This window comes from Poecilia formosa, unplaced genomic scaffold (genome assembly GCF_000485575.1).
Source record: "Poecilia formosa unplaced genomic scaffold, Poecilia_formosa-5.1.2 Scaffold165, whole genome shotgun sequence".
Classification (NCBI taxonomy): domain Eukaryota; kingdom Metazoa; phylum Chordata; class Actinopteri; order Cyprinodontiformes; family Poeciliidae; genus Poecilia; species Poecilia formosa.
This window is the reverse complement of record NW_006800104.1, coordinates 553325-575404: the sequence shown is the minus strand read 5'-3', so window position 1 is coordinate 575404 and position 22080 is coordinate 553325. Positions and strand designations below refer to the sequence as shown.

The 22080-nt window shown below is 40.5% G+C and overlaps 1 protein-coding gene across 1 annotated transcript in view; it reads left to right on the top strand.

Annotated features, from left to right (window-relative positions):
- Positions 1 to 638: 638 nt before the first annotated feature.
- The window catches only part of kcng2 (potassium voltage-gated channel, subfamily G, member 2), a 37320-nt gene continuing 15878 nt past the window's right edge, over positions 639 to 22080 (top strand). The window contains exons 1-2 of the mRNA XM_007564686.2: positions 639 to 1153; positions 13211 to 14088. Of these exons, the coding sequence (XP_007564748.1) occupies positions 13306 to 14088 (783 nt within the window). The 5' untranslated portion in view covers positions 639 to 1153; positions 13211 to 13305. The remainder of the gene's footprint in view (positions 1154 to 13210; positions 14089 to 22080) is intronic.

Genomic DNA, 22080 nt, shown 5'->3' with positions numbered 1-22080 from the left:
CATCATCACAACAATGCTTCTCCATGAAGCCGTTTACAATCATTCTTATGAGCAATGGGCTGAGAAGATGACTTGAGCATACTACCAGGGGTTTACTAATTGCTGCTGCCGCTAGTCTGCAGGAGCTGAGTGGGAAAGACATGGGGGAGCGGTGCTCTGTGGGGCAGGAGCCTGACTGTGGACTGCAAGCATCAAGTCAGAATTCTGACATAAAAGTCAGAATCTTTTTTTCCCCACAGTTTAACTGCTGGAAACATATCCCAAATAGGTTTGCATCTGTAGTAAAAGATGCAAATAAAATTCACTTAAGTTTGTGTATGTGAGGAGATAAAAGGCAGAAAAGTTAAACTGTTGTAAATATTTTTGGCAAGATGATAGGATTAGTACCACTGAAAAATAAACAAATTCTCAGAATTCTGACTTCATCCTCAGAATTTCGACATTTTTCTGAGAATTTCGTCTTTTTTCAGAATTCTAATTTTTTTTCTCAGAATTTTGACTTTTTGTCAGAATTCTGACTTTTAAGTTTAAAGACAAAATTCTGAGGGAAAAAAGAGTCAGAATTCTTCCTCTTTTTCTCTCTCAGTGGTCCTAATCCTCTCCCATCAACGGTCCTCTCAGTCAGAATCAAAAGTCACAGCCCGGCGTGCAGCAGCGGATGACAGACCCTCCCTCTGACGCGCTCAAACTGCTCTGAGATCAGCCTGTGTTTGTCAGAGCGCAACGGAGCGCGCGCAGCTCCGGACGCACCTGAGCGGTCCGCGCGGAGCTGTGTGACCACCACGACGGTCTCTCTCTCTCTCTCTCTCTCTATCTCTTTCTCTCTCTCTCATGCACACACACATACACACACATTCACACACCCACTCTCGTGGAACATCTGCCACGTCTCGTCCGATGGAGAGAGTGGCCGAACCCCCTCCGACGGGTCGTCGCTGATGCGGACTTCCAGATGATCAGTCTTTTCCTCACGCGCCTTCTGCTTAAAGCGGGACTTTCAGGAAGAACAGGAAGTCCGGAGAGCTCCGCGTGAAATCTTCGCTACGATGTCCCACACCGTCTGCGTGGAAAACTTAAAGGCATGCTGCGTGGCGAAAGGCGCGTTCGTGCGAGCAAGCCGGAGCAGATGGACTCCCGCCCCACAGCACACCTGGTGAGTCTTGTTGGCTTAGACCCAGCAGAACTGTCGAAAGAGTTTGGAATCATAAGGTAGTCTATATTTCAATATATAGTCATTGTTCGCAATATGACAAAAAGTTCCCAGAGGTGCCGCTCTTTGTAACAGCCATCTTCCTCTCTGTTGTGTCCGTCTCTCCATTTAGTGCTTTGTCAAAAATTATTACATTGTTTCTCTTCTTTTTGGTTTGCCGTATATATTCCACTAGAGCAGAGGTCTGCAACCCGCTGCTCTTGTTAGGCTAAAATAATAACCAACAGTGTTTTTTTATGAACATAAATTCCATTATAGAATAACAATAAAAATCTTTGGTCGAGTTTTCTCGTCATTAGGTTGGAAACTGCGAGTGTTTCACAAATTTCCAGAAATATGTACAAGTTTTATATTTTGCTTTATTTTAAAATCTAAATTGAGAAAGAAATAAAATTGTACTTTTTTTTTAAAAGACAATAAATTTCCCATTTCAAAAATTAGAATCAAAAATTACAAGTTGTCTTTTGTTCAAAAGGTAACATTTTCAGCTCTGCGTGTGTTTTATTTAGCTGAACTAAGGGCAGAAATGGGCAGAGTTGAGTTTTGAGTCTTAGGTTTTTAACTCTCCCCTAAAAAACGGCTAAAGTACTTAATATCTGTTGGTAAGACAACAAAAGAGGAAAGAAATAACTAAATAATGAATATTTGAGAAAAAAATCAAGTGAATTTTTTTCGTTACAACAAACCTCAGTCAGATTTAATTCACAACAATATCAATCTGAAATAGAACGATTCTATTAATAGTTCAATCTGGAAAGACTCAGACGGAGAAAAAGGAACAATTAAAAGGTTTAATGACAGAAATGAATATCAGTTCTTTGGTGCTCGGACCCCGGCAGCTGATTTGAGCTGAGATTTGATGTGAAGTCGATGACCATCCTGATAACTGATTAGGGATTCTCTCCCCCGGGGCCCGACACTGATGGTGGAGGTCGGGAAAGGATGCTATCCTGAAGAGCCGAAGGTTGTGGGTGGAGAAGGGGCGGTGGAGGGTTGAACACAGCTGGGAACCGGCTGACGGCTTGGGTGTGGATCCTTTTCTGCAGAGCTTGATTGCTGATTGGACTCGCCGGGTGAGGTCCAGAGCTGAGGTTGGAGATGAGCATGACGCCGATGGGCGAACGGAGGGGGCGGAGTCTTCCAGCTTGAACTTTCGCTATTAGCTCCATGTCATTTTCCATGCTTTCAAATCCAACACAAAGTTTTATTCTTTATTCTTTTATGCTTTATAGAAGTTTCAGCAACAGCCAGGCAGTGAACTGACAAAAAAAGTTGAATGAATATGAGGCCAAATGCTTAAATTAATATCCAGAATAAAACATAAAAGATGTAGAATTAAGTGAAGAAACAGCAGAGACAGATATGAACAGCATAAAGACATTAAAAAGCTGACATTCTGAGCCAATAAAGTCACTATGAACATCAGTCAAATACCCAAAGATGAAACATGGACTTCTTGCTGCTGCCTGCTTAGCAACTTTGTTGCTCGTTTAGTGAGAATTTGGAAGCATTTAGCGGAAGGGACAAGGAACAAATCTGGTTCGTTTTCCTGCATTTTTGGAGACATAATGCATCTCTGTAGTCTTGATCTGTTTAGAGTTTATTAGTTTTACATGTTGTGAGTTCTGTAGGGTTTAAATAATCTAAAGGAGGCTTCAGAAATCCTAACAAAGAACATAAGCGTGAACAAATGTTCTTAAGAACATTCGGATACGGTTTTAAACATAAAGTGCTTTTTAAAACTCTCCTCTGTAACTCTATCTATCACTCCTACATTACTGCACAATTAAGTCCATCCTCCCCCATTTCTGACACTAAACAGGCATTTTATTCGGTCCATTTCCTCCTCCTGCCTGACTCCCTCTCTGCCGTCTGATTGACACGTAGCGTCAGAGTCGGAGCGCAGGTTTAATTTTCAATTACGGATTGTCATAGAGCTCAGGAAACTTCAGAAGAGCCCTAATGATGCGAGGCGTTGAGAGAGACAGAGGGTGAAGTTAAGACAGTCTTTTCCCCGGGGGAGTGGGCTGACTTTGTGTGGAAGCTGTTCTCTAAAAAGTTCATGATGAGTTTATGGTGGAACTGGTAAAATATGAAGTTAGGGAAGTCAAGTGAGTTTATTTCTAAATGTATTTTTCCACAGTGTCGCACTATAGAAAGAAGCCACAGCGTGAAGAAAGTGGGACTGAAATGATTGATCGTGATAAATTGATTAGTGAATTAATCAGCAATTAATTTAGTCGCATATTAATTAACTGGAGGACACAGTCCTCCAGTTAAATGTGCAAACAATTTACACATTTTACATGATAAAAAAACCTTCTTTTTATTTAAATATGTTACCCAAAACTCGTCAAGTTGCCTTATTTTAGCTCCACTGGGTTCAAATTCTGTTAAAAGAAAAAAAGGTCCTATTAAGCACCTTTTTCTGTTCAGTTATTAATAGTCAGCAAATCTTCCCAACCCCACACTGATGCTCAGTTAAGCAGAAAGGGCTGAGGTTTTCACATGTTGATGTCAGAAGGATTTTTTTAAAAACTCCAGATTCATCCTGCAGTACAAATGACCAAGCCCTCACTAAAGGGATGCTGAGTTACTGCATTTTATGCAATAAAATGTTTATTTTCTTATTTTAGAAATGAATTGAATCACTGATTTCCATCTTTTAATGTATTTCTAATATTAAATAAAAAATCTTAAGTCGTTAAATGAAAAGAATCTGCATTATGTGGGAGATTATTTTCATCCGATTGATCGATTAATTAATTAATCGGATAACTTGCCGTCCTTAAAGAAAGTAGAAACGCAGCGGTCAATTTAGAATCTGAAACTTTTAATTTGACCAGCCCTTACTGGGTCAGAAACTCAAATATCAGACCCCTTCCCCATCTTCAGTGCTATCAGAGAGTGCTAACAGCAACACTCTTCAGTGTGGTTGCGGTTACTCAGGAAAGATGACCCCAGATTGGCTGTTTTCAGTGTTACTGAAAACATTTAATACACATAAAATGTATAAAATGGTATTTCAATGCTTGATGCTGCAGGAGATAACAGGCAGGTTGAACTGTTACTGCAAAAATAATATTTTCACTTGTTAGTAATATAACCTGCAGATAAATATGGGACTTTAGGTCAGGATCTACATTCTCTACCGATTATACATAGACACTTCTGTTTACAGTTAGGAATGCTATCTATGCTAATGTTTAAAGTGTCACTCTGTAACAATTTGTTTCTTTTATTCAGAACAGTAAAATGTAGTCTTTCAATTCTCAGCTTTTCTGTTCTGTCACACACACAGTGTGACGTTGCCTCTGCTCCTGCTGACCCCAAACGCAGCAAAGCTACAATCCATTTTGAATTCTTTCATTGACAAATCTTAAAGAGAATTGGCTGCAATCAATATTGGCAGAGCAGGGGGGTACAACAATCGTAAATCAGAAATTGATAAAAACAAAAACATTCTGATCGGTGTCTCTCTAAAACAACCTGGGAATCAAGAAGGGAATGTGAGATGATCAGCAGCAGCAGAACTGAGACAGACAGCCTTGGATGCAAACGTGCCTGCAGAGAGAAAGTCAGACACAGAGATCACAAGGGAGCTGGCATAAAGTGAAGGACACATATAGTGGCATAAATGCACTGGAAAGAAAAAAAAGATAGAAGCAAATGGCTCAGTTCATGCAGAGTTGTTTCCCAGGAGCCTTGGCCTGAAGGAAAAGTTTAACGTTGTACATTTCGTCTCAGATTAGAAGAAGTCAAAACAGAAAGAGAGCTGGAGATGCATGCAACACAGGAATAATAGAGCATACAGTGCAAAATGCCTCTAAAGCTGCTCAAAACATGAAGTATCACCTTTATGCATGACTCAGCAACATGATGCTGTTATTAAAAACCTGAGTGTGCAGGTTATATGCAGAAGCCTGCCTCTGCATTATTTTTTTACTAAGCCAGTTCATTTGTGACAATATCAGGACAGTATTATCCTTTATGTCAGCATAAACCGGAAAACTCTGAAATCAGATCGAGTGGATTTAGTGCTGCTTGAAACTTTGCAAACCCGTTGGAGGAACATTGGAGGTTTCCAATCATGTAATTTATGTAATCAGAATGATGGAGAATAAATATCACTGCTCACACATGTAGTCGCATGAAGTGAAAAGATAAAAGCAGTTAACAACAAACAAAAATATTTAAAAATACTTACGGTAAACCTGTGTCAATGTTCCGACTAGCTGAGTGAATGAGCAAGTTGACGATTCCAGTGCAGATAAACTGACTGATTTCCTCCATGGTGTGTTTCTACCACCAAACCTCAATGGCGTTGGAGACACAAAATATTATAGTGGATACGCAAAAAATGTTGTTTTTTTTATTTCTGATTTTGGTATAGATTTGAGTAAATGTTACTTGAGGGGAGCCGTGTGTGAGAGAGAGGAATCACTAGCTTAAATGATGACAAAATGATTTTGGAGTTTATTGCTGGGTTTCAGACACGTGACCCAGATGAGATGCACAATTCAGATGGAGGTCTGGAAGTGGATTTCTCCAGTTCAAAGCAAAGCAAAATGGATCACAATGAGTAGCTAATACCCTAAGCAGGTTAGAAGAGACGAGGCATCTCAAAAAAATATGTGTCTTATAATCTTGAGGATTTACCCGGTGTCGAGGCAATCCACTTAACTGTCAATTTAAACAATGTGATCGTTACCTGTTATAAAGTGGTGCTGCAAACTCTGGCATTGTTAGTTTTTACCACCTGTTTTTACCCATCGATTGTTGATCCACTTTTCTCCTCTTTTTTTGGTAAGTTTTTTTTTTTTTATTAACTCCCTTGTGACCAACTACCTTCAAAACACAAAAATAATGTTCATCTTTCTATTAGAACGGGTGGAACAACCGTACAGGACTCGGACTTTAGGCATTTTGATGCTGGATCAACAGAAATAAATGGGCTGCATTTACTTGCCCTCCATCTGCATTGGGTGACGTCAATGCTACGTCATCTGAAACCCAACAATAAACGTGTATTAGTGATTTGTGTTGTTAGTGGAGCTAGCATTGCTGAAACAGTAGCCTCAATTTGTATTCCTTAGAAGATGTCACCATCTTTACTCAGAAACAACCAAAACGCCGCCAGCGTCTGCAAACAAGAATGACAAGAATGAACAAACTAATCCAGGATACAAAAATAACCATAAAATAACTGGATTTCAACTTGGAAACACTGATACAGAGAGAAAGTAGGTATTAAAAAGTTTATTTGAATTTGACAAGTAAAACTCTCTGGTGGTCAAACCCCGTCAGATAGAAGGAGGCGTGCGATGAGGTGATAGACGGTGCAGGCGAGATGAAGAGAGGAGAGATGAAGAGAGTCTTCCATTTGAATTTACGCCAAGCCTTGTTATTTCCATTCTAAGTAACTTTTTTTATAGTATTATAAAAGAATAACCAACTGTATAAAAGTGAACTTTTTATGAAGTTGCTTCTTGAACATAGTTCTGCTATCTGCCAGCTTGGATGAAATAACTTGGCTTGTGGTTCAGAAAACACCAAGAGATCTGCTGTGAATACATAAGAAGAGGATATCTTTCAGTCTGGATACTTGAAATACTGTCAATGTTGCCATCTGAGTTTAAAGTCTGGTAGATCACAGTTCAGCCAACATGTCGATACAACCACTGGCAGCCCCCACTGTCTCCAGTCTTGCAATTAAGAATCCATCCAGAGACACTCGCTTGTGTCTGGATTGAAAATGTTCCTAACAGTGTCTTACCATTACAGTTGTTCAGACTGATGTTGCGTAGGATCCTGGGTGATACCAGGTACTGCTTTCTTCCTTCTTTTCTCAACTTTGTGCTCCTTTCTGATGGCAGCAGATGACAGCTCCTCTCCCCCTCTGTCGGCTTTTTTTGCTTTCATTGGAAGAAGCAGAAGAAAAAGCAGGTAAACAACATGGGAGAGTCATTGCGCTTGTTGCAGCAACAGGAGGAGGAAACATTGCCAAATAGCTAGAGGCACACAGTGGGCTGGATTGTTCAGCAGGCACGGTTCTGCTGTCACACACTTTGTTTTTGGTGTAAGATAGAAGTCAAATGGCTCAAGTCCAAGTGAGGTCATGAGTCGGATTGAGTGTAAAGTCATTTAATCTCAATTCCAAGTGATGCAACTCGAGTCCACACTTCTCTAGTTTGTCTGCCTAGAAAGTCCGGTTTGTTTGGGGAGGAGTGTAATCGAACTTTGATGCGGACCAAAAAAGTGAACTCTGGTATGCTTAAAAACATCGCTCTTGGTTCTGTTGAAGTGAACTCTGGTGTGGTGTGAATGCATATGTGGATGCCACGTGGACTAGAGACCACTCTGTGAAATGTAGCACAGGGGATTCTGGGTAAATACAACCAAAACAAACGTGAGAGTCTACCGCTAGCAGTAGAAATGGCTTGTGGTCTTTTACCAAAGACAAAAGAGAAATCCTATAACCACTAAAATCTGTCGCTACACCCAGTTTTGCTTACATTCCGTTGCATTCGTGTCTTCTTCAGAGGTTTTTGTGTCGTTTCCTTCAGTGGTTCTTGGCGCAGCGCCCTCACAGGCGAGGAGGTAAACAGCTTTGTCAAAGGTTTCAGTTTGTTTGACAGCGCAGTGTGAAAGCTGAAAATATACTGGATGTTGCAATTTTGGTCCCCAATCAAGCCGAGTCCACTGGACAACCAGGTGTGAAGACACCGTAAGAGAAGAGAAACTGCACATCAGCCTTGGAACTCGTCACATGAAACTTCCCTGGCCTGACAGCTCCTCTGTGGAAGTAGCCACACGTATTATTGAAACTCCTCACCTTCTCTTTGTTCCTGCAGAAAGCCGTTCCGCTTGGACACATGGCTGGACGTATTCCAAGTCTGCGTTCTGTTCAGCGGCTCCACTTTGCACAGAGGTGGTGCTGCATTGTTGGGCTTTCAGAGTACATTAATAACGAGCTTTGGGTTAAAGATTGTCAACCCATTTGGCACATTTATAATTCATACAAGAGAAGCCGGCTGTGCTGCTTTTCCATTTCCAGCTATGAACATCGGATGTCGAATCAATAATCCAGCTACTTTCTGAACATAACCATCAGCCACTGTGACTCATTATGAAATGGTGAGCCTCTGTCGTTAATATGTATGGCTTAATAAGCTGTACATGTTAAGCATCATTATTCTGTGAAACATACTCTGTTAATTCATACTATGACATTTTCAATCTTTCTAGATTACAAGACACATTTCTATTGCCTCATTTCCTGCCATGGTTTTGGAGGCAAAGGACTTAAATGCCCTAATATATGTGGAGTGGAGTATGAATAAAAAGGAACGGCCTGAAGAGACCAGTCAGAAAGGTAATGGTTCAGTGTCATTTAGGTTCTCGTTGTACGAGTCCTTCAGGCCTCTTGCAGAGATGAAGATGGAGTGGATGTGGGAGGGCATCAGTGGTTTGCAGATTGCTGATTTATGCAAAGAGTCATGCAAATTTGGTTTGCATGAGCAACTGGTGGCAAAAGAACAATGCCGCATCTAAAGTGTCCCCTGAGCTGCAGGTACAGGATCATGTATAATAAAGTAGAGAAAAAGAAAAAGAGGGAAAGTTTGGGTTTTATATTCTATCTGACTCTGTCGTCACGTAGTTCCACATAAACCAAACACACAAGTCAACTGAAAACGCAAAAAACAAGTGGCTATGTAACTTATAGGGAACTTGTGCAAATTTCTATAATCAGAAGCAGTTTGCATATTAAAAAGACACATCCAGAGATCTTCTGACATAAAAAAAATTTACTCTAAACAATACCTAAATGCCGACTGTAAAGTCTTACAAAAGTCAAACATAAAAAGTACAATTAAAATAAATATATATGTTTTGCACTTCAGTTGTTTTGTCCTAATTAAAGCATCCAAAATCTGTTGACCATTTTTCCATGATTTGTCATTTTGTTGTCTTTGTTGTTGGTGTGTAAACCAGTAAAGACAGGCAGCGCTTACAGAGATCCAGTGAATAACAAAAAGACGTATGACCTCAGTCTCTACACTGTAAAAGCAAAAAATCTTACCCTATAGTGATGGTCTAGTTTCTGGTGCAAATATCTTAGTACACATGAAATAAGACATTTAGAAATATCTTGTTGTTGGTATTATCAAGTGACTGGTGTTTATCAGCTTGATGACATGGTGAAGAAAAATACAAGACAATAATAAATGGAACTGGTTCTTTTTGGGGGGTAGGGAGAATCATAATTGCCAGATACATACAAACAAATTTAAAAACTTTGTTTCTAAAAATTAAATAAATGGAAACTTATAAAAAAATTTGTGCACCATGGGAAATACCTTATTTTAAGATAAATCACAGCCACGCATATTCATGAAAACCCCTGAAAAGGTTTTAATTTTAAATTATGTTTGTTTGCACAACATTTCAAATATTTTAATGAATATACTTTTATTTTAAAATTTAATTTAGCTTGCTAAATTAAAAACATTTCATTTTATAAGTGAAATAATCTACCAAGAGAAGTAGTACTTTTAAAAAAATTCATATTAAGGAATTATTTACTAAAAAAAAAACTTGTTTAAAAAATGTATACTCTATTGTTGTTTGTCCTCTGCCTGTCAAATTGTTTATTTTGTAGATCAATGCCTGTCTGCATTGTTTGTTTTGAATGCACTAATTGGTGAATGAAAAAAGGCGAGTAAATAGACAAAAAAAAAAAATCATTGCTCATTTTTCACAACAAAACTGTCTCGTTTCCTGAAACAAGTTTTGTGGTTGATTGAAAACAAAAATCAATATCTGTGATTCATTTTGAATCTAACTGTTGACAAAACATAATATTTCTATAAACACTCTAAGTCATTTGAAAACATAGATATTCCCATGACCTAACAAGCCAACCTGACTCTTCATTTCTCTGTTTTGGGTTCGATTCAGTTTATTCCCACCTCAGGGCTGCCCATCATGCTCAATAAGCCGCTCCTGTCAAAAGCACTTTGCAGACTTGCTGTAAAGCTGGCGCTCCCTGAACCTCCGCCCCGGAGCAAAACGAGCCGTTTCCAAACGATCGGCCTCATGACAGAGGAGCAAACTCTGAGGACGGCTCTGGGTCTGATGGCTCTGGGTTCGGAGGAGCAGGTTTCTGTCTTCATTTGTTGTGATGACGTGTGGGGCCTCGTTAAATCTGTTCGCCCAGCCCTCCACTACCTCAGGTTAACACCCAGTTCTTAAGCCTTTTCGCTGATCTAATCTGGATTGTGGTACGATTTATAAAGATTATAGCAGTTGGCTTTCAAAGAAAAGACGTCCTCCAAAACATTTGATTAGATTCTAAGGGATCCTTTTTGAGGAGATAAGATGTGCAGCATGTAATCAGCGATAGATGCCAGCAGTGAGATTCAGCGAGAGCATTTGTGGAAGAGGAAGTTAGAGATTAACATTTCTCTGCTAAAACCTTGCAGAGGCAGACAATCATACTTTGAAAGAAAATTCACCTTTCTTTACAAATGTTTTGGAAGATCACAGGTAATATTTCCACTCAGAAAAACAAAGAACTCATTTTGTTATTCATGAACAAAATAGCCCTGGCCCTGCCTTTAAAAGTATATGAGATATATATGAGGAAAAATCATTTTTAAAAAGAGGCTGGCTCTGGTTTGTGTTGTTACTGTGATTTTTACTTCTTACTTTTTCTTTTTTTAATATTGCTTTTGGGCCTGAAACTTGAAGCTTTAATCGATTATTTTTTTATTTATTTTTTTTTGCTTAACAATATACTATAAAGTTATTCCCTTGTCAAAGAGATATCTGGAGTGTTGCTTTGATTCTTTCATGCATGTTTGAGAAATCCTTTAATTTCCCATGGCAACCATTCAGCTGTGTAAAATGCCTGGGTGGACCTAGCCCCGCCTTCGAGGACCTAGCTCCTCCTCTGAGCTGCAGCTTCCAAGCTTTTGTCTCAACGAGGCAATCGGACAATCTCCTGCAATTCCCCCACTCAGCTCCTTCAAACTAGCCACCAGCAATTAGCAAACACCTGGTGGAGCTGAGCATCTGCTGAGCTCATTATACAATCTACTTCTTACTGCAACACTGATAAAAATGTTGTTAAAGAGTTAATAGAGGAGCCATGTTGCGATGACTTCCTGACAAAGAACTCATTTTGTGTGTCCATGAAAAAAAAATACTCCTGGCATTCCCTTTAAATATATATTGGGGGAAAATTAGTTTTAAAGAGCTGGTTTGGGATTTTGTGCAGTTAATTCTTCTATTTCGTACTTTTTTTCCCCCAAGTTTCTTTTGTGCCTAAAGCTTTTTTTACGACTTGAAACAAAATTCCCATCCTTTTTTTTCTCTCCAGGGATCAGATAAGGATATGGTTCCCAGATCTACATGTCATTATAAACTTACATTGCTTGCCTTTTACCTTGTGAAATGCTTACGTTATTTCAGAAAAACCACATGTACACAAGTTATTGTTAATCACAGAATAAAGTCGGCATCAAATAATAGATTGTGCGTCAGTGTAATTCTAAAATATGCATAAACCCCTGCTGCACAAGATTAAACATTAAGCATCCAGTGTGCAAGCGTTATTTGTTAAACGCAGCAGTGGAGGCTCTTTTGTTTTCACATTCGCCTCGGTGTGCGGCGGCGAGGTCGAAGCGATGAAGTGCATTTCCTGCGGTATGTTCAACAGAACAGGCCGTCAATGCGGTAAAATGGAAAAGCAACAAATTTAATTAAAACCGAGTGAGTTCAAAGCGCAGCACGGCGTCTGCATGCTGCGCTTTGAGGCGTTGTTGCAATTAAAGCACAGGAAACATGCTTTTTGGATGTAAAAAGAAAACTCATCATGCCTCAGCGTCTTCTTAAAACAAAACTTTGCTCTTCTTTTTTCTGTCGAGAAAGAAACATAGTCCGATTACTCACTTTCCTGTCACAGCATGGGGGGGAAGTCAGACATTCAGAGTCTGACATATACATGTCAGCCGATGAATCAGACTACTATGTCTTACATAAGTTAAGATCAAATGGTTTTTCAAAATAGCACATAAGTTAAAGGCATCTCCTCGTCCTTCTGAGGTTGGTCCAACTTAAAAAAAACAACCTTTTTAAGGTCTCACAATAAGAAACACAATAAGAGACAATGCGTCATTGTTGAATGAACACAAATTAGGCAAAAGAAAAAAGGAAATAAACTACGTACAACCCATAAATCAGAAGCTTATGGAATGGCGGCAACAATAAAAGCACAAATCATCACTTTACCATCGGATGATCGTGTTTGGCGATTAGTAAAGGATGTTTGCACTGACATTCTGGGTTTTAATTTTCTGTGGATTGTGGGTAAATATGTCAGCTTTCAGTCTGGTTGTAAAGATCTTTGTCACACAAAAAACACAAAGAAGTTGAATGATATGGTTTTAGCTCCATATTCTGCCATTCTTAGTGATTTTTGACCTCATGGTTGCTTTTTATGCTGTAGATCACAATATTCTGATTACCCATCTGAGGCATTGTAGATATTCTAAGCTCGTCAATGGGGCAATTCAGATCTTAACGGTTTAAGAGAAGCTTTAACCCCCTCATGGTCTTAGCAAGAGGCTCACGAGGAGCGCATCAGACGTCACAGTCGGACAGCGGGGAAGTGATGTGGATGTCCTGTCAGACCATCATCAATCGTAAAAGCACACGCTGGGTCAATGCGACCCCTTCGGTTAAGACCGTGAGAGGGTTATTGCTTTGTTGCTTTCTTTACTTCTGTATCCTGTTTTGCCCTCGTCTCTGGTGGAGTTCCCCAAGGATCCGTTCTTGGACCAGTGATGCTTTTTATTTGAATATTTGGTCTTTAGGTTTTGGGTTTAGAGATTAGCAATAGCAAACATTTTAAGGGATTTTCATAATTTTTTTAAAAATGAGTTTGTTTAAAGAAAAATATTTACTTTGTTTTGTTTTATTATTATTATTCTACAGACACGATCTTTGTTGCTGAATGGGTGACGAGCCTCCAGTCGCTTCATACACTCAACGCATTGTGCAGGACAGGGTCCCCCAGCTGGGTCGCAGGGATGTACCAGGAGGTGGCCTTCTTGGCAGGCAACACTGACCACCAGTTCACCCCTTTTCGCTTTAACCACGTGGAAAATCCACAGGAAGTCACATCCAAGAAGGGCTTGTTCTACAAGAGAGCCCAGGTTCTGCTCCAGCCTCAGCTCAACCAGCAGGACGGAGACGAGGCGGGCCTGGCTGACAGGGCAGCCATTATCAATGTGGGGGGGATCAAGTATCACATCCCCTGGTCCACGCTGGACGAGTTCCCGCTGACCCGACTGGGCAAGCTGCGCAGCTGCAGCAACGAGGCCGAGATCATGGACGTGTGCGACGACTACGACGTCAGCCGCAACGAGTACTTTTTCGACCGCAACCCGTCGGCCTTCCGCATCATAGTGACCTTCCTGGCGGCGGGGAAGCTGAGGCTGCTGAGGGAGATGTGTGCCCTTTCCTTCCAGGAGGAGCTGCTCTACTGGGGCCTGGAGGATGACAACCTGGAGTGGTGCTGCCTCCGCAAGCTGCGCCTCAGGCAGGAGGAGTACAAGGAGCTGCAAAGGCTGGAGGAGGAGGAAGCCGAGCTCACTGCCCCGCAGTCCTGCGAGGAGAGCCAGCAGCCTCCAGGCGGGCCGGAGGAGACCCTCTCGGGGGGCTGCATGCGAAGGCTCAGGGACATGGTGGAGAACCCGCACTCGGGCCTGCCCGGCAAGATCTTTGCTTGCCTGTCTGTGCTGTTTGTAGCCATCACCGCGGTGACGCTGTGCGTCAGCACCATGCCGGACCTCAGAGAGGAGGAGGAGAGGGTGAGTTCACTTCCACACCTAGTTTTTCCACAGATTCTAGTTCTAAATTAATTTAGCACCTGTGAGACACAACAAGAAAAGAACAGGTTCTCTATAGATTTATTCAGACTTGGATCAATGACGTTAAACACAGAGCAACTCCTGGAAGGAATATATTAGAGGCTGAAAACGATTAGAGGCTAGGGCAGAGGTTCAGCCATAAACCCATAGAACCAGGATTTAAGTGGTGACCCAGCCAAAGTTCAGACCTGAATCCAACTGAGAACCTGATGTTCAGAGATGATACCTGTCTCTGACATGATAGGTGTGAATGTGTTTGAGGGCATTCACACTAACCGTATTTGGTCTGCTTTCATTGAAATCTTGTTGATTTTCCCTGAAAGTCCGGTTCATTTGAGGGAGCGTGGAACAAAAAAGTGAACTCTGGTCCCCCTACAAACATAGGTCTCAGCTTGGTTAAAGCAAACTCTGATGCAGTTTGATTGAATATGTGAACGCAAAGTTGATCTGCTGGAAAAACGGACTATAGCGTAGGGCATTCTGGGTAAATCCGGCCCAACCAAAGGCTTGTCTAATTCTAGCAGGAGAAATGGCTTGTGATCTTTTACCAAAGACATAAGAGGAAATCCTACAACCGCTAAAATCTGATCCTACCCCATTTTGGTAACATTTTTCCTGAAGAAACATCTGAAGCGTCTTTATTTCCTTCAGTGGTTTGTGGCGTGGCTGCACAGTGGAGCAGTTGGTAGAGCTGTTGCCTTGCAGCAAGAAGGTTCTGGATTCGATTCCGGCCCCAATCTTTCTGCATGGAGTTTGCATGTTCTCCCTGTGCATGCGTGGGTTTTCTCCGGGTACTCCGGTTTCCTCCCACAGTCCAAAAACATGACTATCAGGTTAATTGGCCTCTCCAAATTGCCCGTAGGTGTGAGTGTGTATGTATGGTTGTGTGTCTCTGTGTTGCCCTGCGACAGACTGGCAACCTGTCCAGGGTGTATCCCACCTCTCACCCAGAACGTTAGCTGGAGATGGGCACCAGCAACCCTCCCAAACCCACTGAGGGACAAGGGTGTAAAGAAAATGGATGGATGAAATGGTTTGTGGCGCCACCACAGGCGTGAAGGGGAACAGGTCTTTTAAAATGTTGGCTTTGTTTGACACAGTTCAGTGTGAAAGTGACTCGCAACAGCTGAGACATAAAAAAGATTTGCTTCTGGAATTGCAACCAAAGTTGACAACTGATAACTGTTTTGAAAACCATTTCTCTTCATTTCACTTCACCAACTTTCTCCGTTTTGTGTCGGCCTATCGCATCAAATCCAATTTGAATACTTTTAGGACTGGTTGTGGTGTAACAAAATAAGCAAAACTTCAAAGTATGATTATTTTTATGAGGTGCTCTGTGTCACTGAAGTTTTCCTCAGAAGATTTAAGTTTCTTTTACGCTTCCCAGGCATACAGTTATTTAAAATAACCTTCTTCTTCCCTGAGCCCCTGGCATTCAAACACAACCTGAGATTTCTCAAATAGAAATTAGATTAGAGCACATTGATTTTCTAATTTCAGTGAAGAATGAAAGCAGACTGTAGTCCCATTTTGTGGATACTCATACTACTTTTTGTGCATAAAAAACAGCATTGCGTCTTATAAATGGCCTCACTTGTGTATTTGAAGAGTTAAATACAAAACAGACTTTCAGAGGGAACACCATGATGGCCTTTAAACAGCTCACAGAGGGGAGAGGGAATCCGTTCTCAGGTCTCCTTCTGTTTTTTTGTTTTTGTTTTTTTTTTCTCATCGCCTTTGGGCTGTGTGTGCAGTAGAGCAGCTACAGCAGGCATTCAGAATATGTTGATGCAGCGGCCCACATACAGAGACTTTCCGGGGTTTATTGTAAATCACTGTGAAATAAACCAAGGCGACGGCTCAGGAACAACAGGCCTACTCACCCTTCACTTGAGTGCCAGATTATTGTGCCATACTTCCTCCTGTTTCTGCAGTCTGTCTTCTGCAGCAAAGCAAATTCCAACTTTTCTTGTTTTTGCTTTTTCCTCCATACATGAGATTGAGGACAGCAAACACCAGCTATGTTTTCCCCGCAGCTTTAAACGGGAGGTGGAATTGGTTTTGTACGCTGTCTTTGCAACAAAAGCCTCAGATACGTTCCACATGCCGTACATTTTACTTGACCTGTTTTCACAAATGAAAATAATAGAAACTGGGATGAAATACAGAGTGAGCTCATTATAATTATGTAACTGTGTGATTATGAAAATTATAACCATGTAAAAGCTTGTTTATACAAATCCTCCCAAAAGCAGATGACCACTAAAAATGAAGCTATGAATAAATACTTCTTAATTAATTGCTTTGGGACTTCCACAGCAATGCCCCCATCAAGCTATTACTTCATGTCAATCATGTAAAAAAGTGCACTGTCTTGGATGAACAATAAGCCACCACTGTTATGTTGTGAACTTTAACCTTTATCATGAATAACGTAATCTCCAGAGACACCAGAGGACCCAAATTCGTCTGTCTATATATGGCCCATATTTGGCCATTGCTGTGCCAGTTCACTACTTCTAAATTCAGTCCATCCATCTTCAGTGGAAATAATTTATGTTCATAGTTCACTACCCAAACATTCAAAACGAAGTTCTGAGCCCTGACATGCGGTAGTTCTCATTAATTCATCAACTTATGGGTCTTGATGTCGCTCATCAATTAGCATGTCAAGGATGTCATTGTGCTGTCATCTTTAATTCTCTTCTTTTTTCTTTGCTCACATAAACTGTATGTCGTACGGCCATAGACCCCCAAAAAAGCTGCTTTCATTGCAGGCACAGGGAGACATAGAGTTTCCTCTTAGACTAAAAAGCAGTTTATTAAGGTCATGTTTGTAATCAGGATCACTTTGACAACACAAGGAGGTTAATGTTCCTCTTAATAACCCTTGAAGGGATTATTAAGACAGCAGCAGGGTTTCCCTCAGTGCATTATTAGCCTGGGAGGCTGCCAGGCTTTACATGCCCCCCCTGCCAGGCTAAGCGTCATTTGTTGATTTATTATAAATAAGTTTTTCTACTCGCCAGTGAAAGTGATGGCAAACACAAAAGAGCGTATTTGGTGGAAAGGTTGAACACATAAAGAGTTTGCAGTCTGTACCGTCTACAAGCTAACGCCTTCATTGAATAAAGTGACGAGTCATGTATAAAGATAAAGCTAGCTAGCATAGATGTTAGCATGTCGTAAAAGCAACCTTCTGTGTATGACGTTATATACGCAGAAGGTTGGCGTTCAGTGAGACTGATGTGAGCACATATATCTTTGTGAACAAAGAATAATATACGGCGTGTCCATTTCCATCTCACACACACTCGCTCGGTGTGTGTTCAGGCAAGCTTTTGATTCTGTGTCTTTCCCAGACTCTTGGTCAGTGAGCCGCACCACCAACCAATCAGAGACAGCTTTCATCCAACCAGACAACTAGACAACCAATCATAACTAGCAAATCAAAATGTTGCGCTAAGCGGCAGACATTACTAAACAAAACAGTAAAACACAAGAAAACTTAAAAATAAATTAATTTTGTATCTTAAGAATATGTAAACACACAGTACTTGCAAATTAGCTTTTTTAAGCAATACAAAAAGAATTATTATTAAGTGCAACTTGTTTTTTTGCGCAGTGCTAAACCACAACCTGAATTAGTTTTCTAATGAACCATTCAGCTATAGTGTATTATAATGTATTTGTATTGTACACAAAACAATCACAGCCCATTCCTTCATTTCTTATTTATTGTACAACAAAGGTTTTAACAATTCCAATTGCAGAAAGGTCTACTCGCTGTAGAAAGAGTGATCCCATAATCTGTTGGTTCCTCTGTGATGCCTAAAAGGCATCACATCACATTAGGGAAATTTTTTAAAACAATCCTCAGCTGATATTAATCAAAGGTTGGATTCTGCCGGGTTCAGGTTTCGTGACGCTTTCATCTATCAGACTCGGCTCTTTAATTAGGCCTGAAAGTCAAAGCAGAGCCACATCCACTTGTTGCCGAGTTTGGCTTTCATCTCACAGAAAGAGAAGCATTGCAACCTCGGGTTTTTGTTCCGACTCACTACTCGTGTTGCGATTGCCCATGACAAGAACAGCAAAAAGGCACATTAAAGCTTGGAATGTCTCATTCCTGAGATTTTTCATGTTCTGCCTCGGCCCAGGAGGCTTCAGCAAGCCTCGGAGATCCGGCTGCAGGGTGTGCATGTGTCGCGCTAATTCATCTTTTGATTGGCATCAGTGGACTGGAGTATAATCACAGCAGAGCCCTGCAGTTCCTTCCTCTGTCAAAGTTACGGTTTTCATCAGCGAGCTTGAAGAGTGTTGGCTTCAAAAAAGGAGAAATCAATGAAAACGAGGGAGGAAATAAAAATACAGACAGCGATGAAGATGTTTTCTGTTTTACCTACAACTAAACATTACCTCTCCCAATGTGGCAGCAATGATCCATCCAAAGATAACAATATTTAATTTGGAAAATCCATATTTCAAATGCAAAGACAGCTAGACTTGTTTCACTGACGTGCCAATTAGCTGCCCAAAGATCGGTGAGAGCTCCAGATCTTCTGCTGTGTGAATTATGGCATCGGGTCATTAGGACTGAAAACCAGAGGTGGAAATCAAACCAAAAAGGAAAGTGTTAGTAGAATAATGAGGTGGCCTTCTTTTCACATAGCTGCTAAAGACACAAGAAAATATTGAAATCACAATCCTTCAAGTCATTAATCGAGTTATGCCACATCTGTTTTAACATCCTTAAGGCTTTCTGTTACATTCCTCCTAGAAAAGGCTGTGATATTGTATAGTGTTTTAAGGCTTTTGATGAATGTTTTATATTACTTTCTTAGACTAAAAATCAAATTAGTCACTGCTTTTTTTTTTAGCAAATAAAGAGATAAGCACTGAAAAAAGAAAGTCATACAGTGATAGTACTTACTCTCACAAACATCTAGTCATTCTTGTTCTTTGTCCTGCTGCCATTAAAGTATTCACCTGCCAGCTGCTTCCTGTTTATGTTCGCTGTGTTTCTATGTAGAGCCGTTTCTTTCTGCTCTTCACTTTGCAAGGGCTGTAAATCCAACAACATATACTTACCAGTTAAATCAACTTTCTTTCACTTTCACCAAAACATGTGCAGGTTAGAACACTGTTGAGCTTTAGAGCAGTGGCAAATTATAGCGTCAACATGGAAGAGAGGCTGGGAAATAGTCCAGTAGGCTCAGTTCGATTGGGGATGAAAATTCTAACATTTGTTACATGTCATCCGCTGTGGTTTGCTGTCACATTGCTCTGTGTCAAACGAAGCAAACCCTTTGAATAACCTGGTTACCTCCTTTGTCTGAGGTGGATCAAGAACCGTTAAAGGAAACAACACAAAGACACCGAGCTTCTCTTTTGTCCTTGTTAAAAGACAATGAGGCATTTCTCCCACTAGCACGAAACACGTATGTTTGTTTTGGTTGTATTTACCCAGAATGCCCTACACTGTAATCCACTTCCTGCTTTAGGAGCGGTCTCCAGTCCTCTCGGCGTTTGCATATGGATTTAAACTGCACCAGAGTTCACTTCAATCAAACCCAATTCTAAGTTTTTAGGTGGACCAGAGTTTGCTTTTTGAATGTTTGAATGCTCCCATAATTAGTACAGTCACTTAATTAAACTCGTTAAGTACGAGAAAGCAATCATATTTAACAATAGGAATGGCAGCAGAAGAGGAGTTGAGCATGTATTAAGTGCACAAAAACAAACTTGTTCAAACTTATTTCCATGTGATTGTTCTCACACTCTGCCGAATATTTGAAGCGTGGCCTGTAGTGATGTGAGCAGTCAGCCTCCTGCCGCTGCTTCCAGCTTCAGTTTGGTTCTCTTCTGCCCCTCTGCCACCCCGTCCTCCCCCGTGGACTCCCAGGTCAGAGACCCTCTCCTCCTCAGTTCCTGACATGTGGAAGACATGCTGAGGGTTAGAGATGAGCTCATGATTTTATGAAACGTTGGGGAGAACGGCTATGTAGCCTTGGTGCCTAACTCAAACTTCTACCATCTTGGCTTATCTACACCAGAGTTGTAGAACAAATTAAAACTGAATTAATGGTTGAATGACCCTGTCAACATCACAACACGTTCTGCACAGGTCTAGTAATAAACTAATTTGATTTAGGGTTATTGAACCAGGCAAACATTGAAAACATTCAGAACCGCCTGCTACTTTATGGCAGTGATAAGTAACGACAGCGATTTGAAGTGAGCTGATATCCAATGATCCACACATCTGATGGTGACCACAATATTAAATAAATGACCTATAACCCAGAAATGAGGACATCAAACAGACCTTTGTTGTTTGTAAAAGTTTCAAACTGACCTGTGTTCAGTGTGTTTGTTCCCGCTTCATTTTTATTCGCAGCAACAATCAGAGAAGTATTCACTCACCAAGTATTTTTCAACGAGTTCTAATAACTCACTCCATTGTTTTTGCTAACCATCAGCTCTCTTTCATCTGCTAATTTAATCTGTGACACAGACTCCTTGTATTTGTTAGCTTCAAAAGTCACATTTACTTCTTCCCCACTCCTTCCGCCACCAAAATGTGTTTAGGTCAACATTTTCTTTTTATATGTGGAAGCTGTGAGCATGAACACAATCGCCTCTCAGAGAGACTTTTTTGCTGCAGTGCATTTCCCAGCTCCTTAAAGGAGCAACGTTATGTGTGTTCCAGGCACATTGTGCCATTTTATATTACAATCAAGTAACTATGTTAACTTGATAGCTATAAATGTCAAATTTGTCTTAAAAGATATTTGACTTAGCAATTTAACGCCTTGAAATTGGGCCTCTGTATCTTTAAAAGCTCATACTCTTAATAAAGCTCCGCCTTCAGGAAGTCATCATAACATGGCTCCTTTATCAACCCTTTAGCAAAGTTTTTACCAGCATTTCACTGAGAGGTAGCTGCTATGATGAGCTCAGCTGATGCTCAGTTTCACCAGGTGTTTGCTAATTGCTCCTGGCTAGTCTGAAGGAACTGGGTGAGTGAGTAGTGGGCCAGGGGTTAGGGTTATGTTTTTGATGACATTATATCATGATGTAAAGCTCAAAACAGTCCATTTTACAAACACTGTCTTTTGTAGTCGGAATTGGGATGAGAGAAATCGACTGGAACACCCTCATTGGTGCATTTTTGAAGGCAAATACCACTTCCTGCAACCATTAAAAAGAAATCCTCACTAAAGCTTTGAGACGAATTTCAGGAGCTCTAGATTTAACTTCATCCTCAAAAAACCTCCAGCGCACTGCCAGATAAACAGACCTGCAGGATTAAGAAGTAGCGACTCAGCTGAAAGAAGAGAGAGCCACTTTGTACGACTTCTGCACACTTTTCTTTTGAATTAAAGCTAAATTTCATTTTGGATTCTGTCTTTGGGGGCAGATCAAGTTTCAACTACAAATGGAACGCACCATAATTTTAAACATCTAAACTAGTTCTTGTTCCTCTACCATTTATTCCATCCAAAATGTCAAGTTTAAAATGTCAACAATTATCATATTATGTTGCTACATTCATAAAAAAACAAAATAAACTCATTCATGTATTGTACTTTATTAGCAAAACTACATTTCCTAAAAGTTGTCCATTTACACTACGTTTCTAATTGCAGTCATACGGTTACAAAACTTTTCATCATGTAAGTTTTAAGCACAATATCTTTGGTGTTATTTTGGCTACTTCATTGTTAGGTGATGGGCTGAGAAAACATAACTGAAGTTTTAAGCTGGATCTTTTTCAGCTGATCTCTGCTGTATCTCCTACTCATTAACAAAAACATTATCTTTTAGTCTTGATGGTTAGGACATTAGTCGTAAGTTAATATTCTTGTGTTTGAAAGCAAAGCTTAAGATTTATTTTGTTTAAAGTGAGGGAATAGGAATCAACAT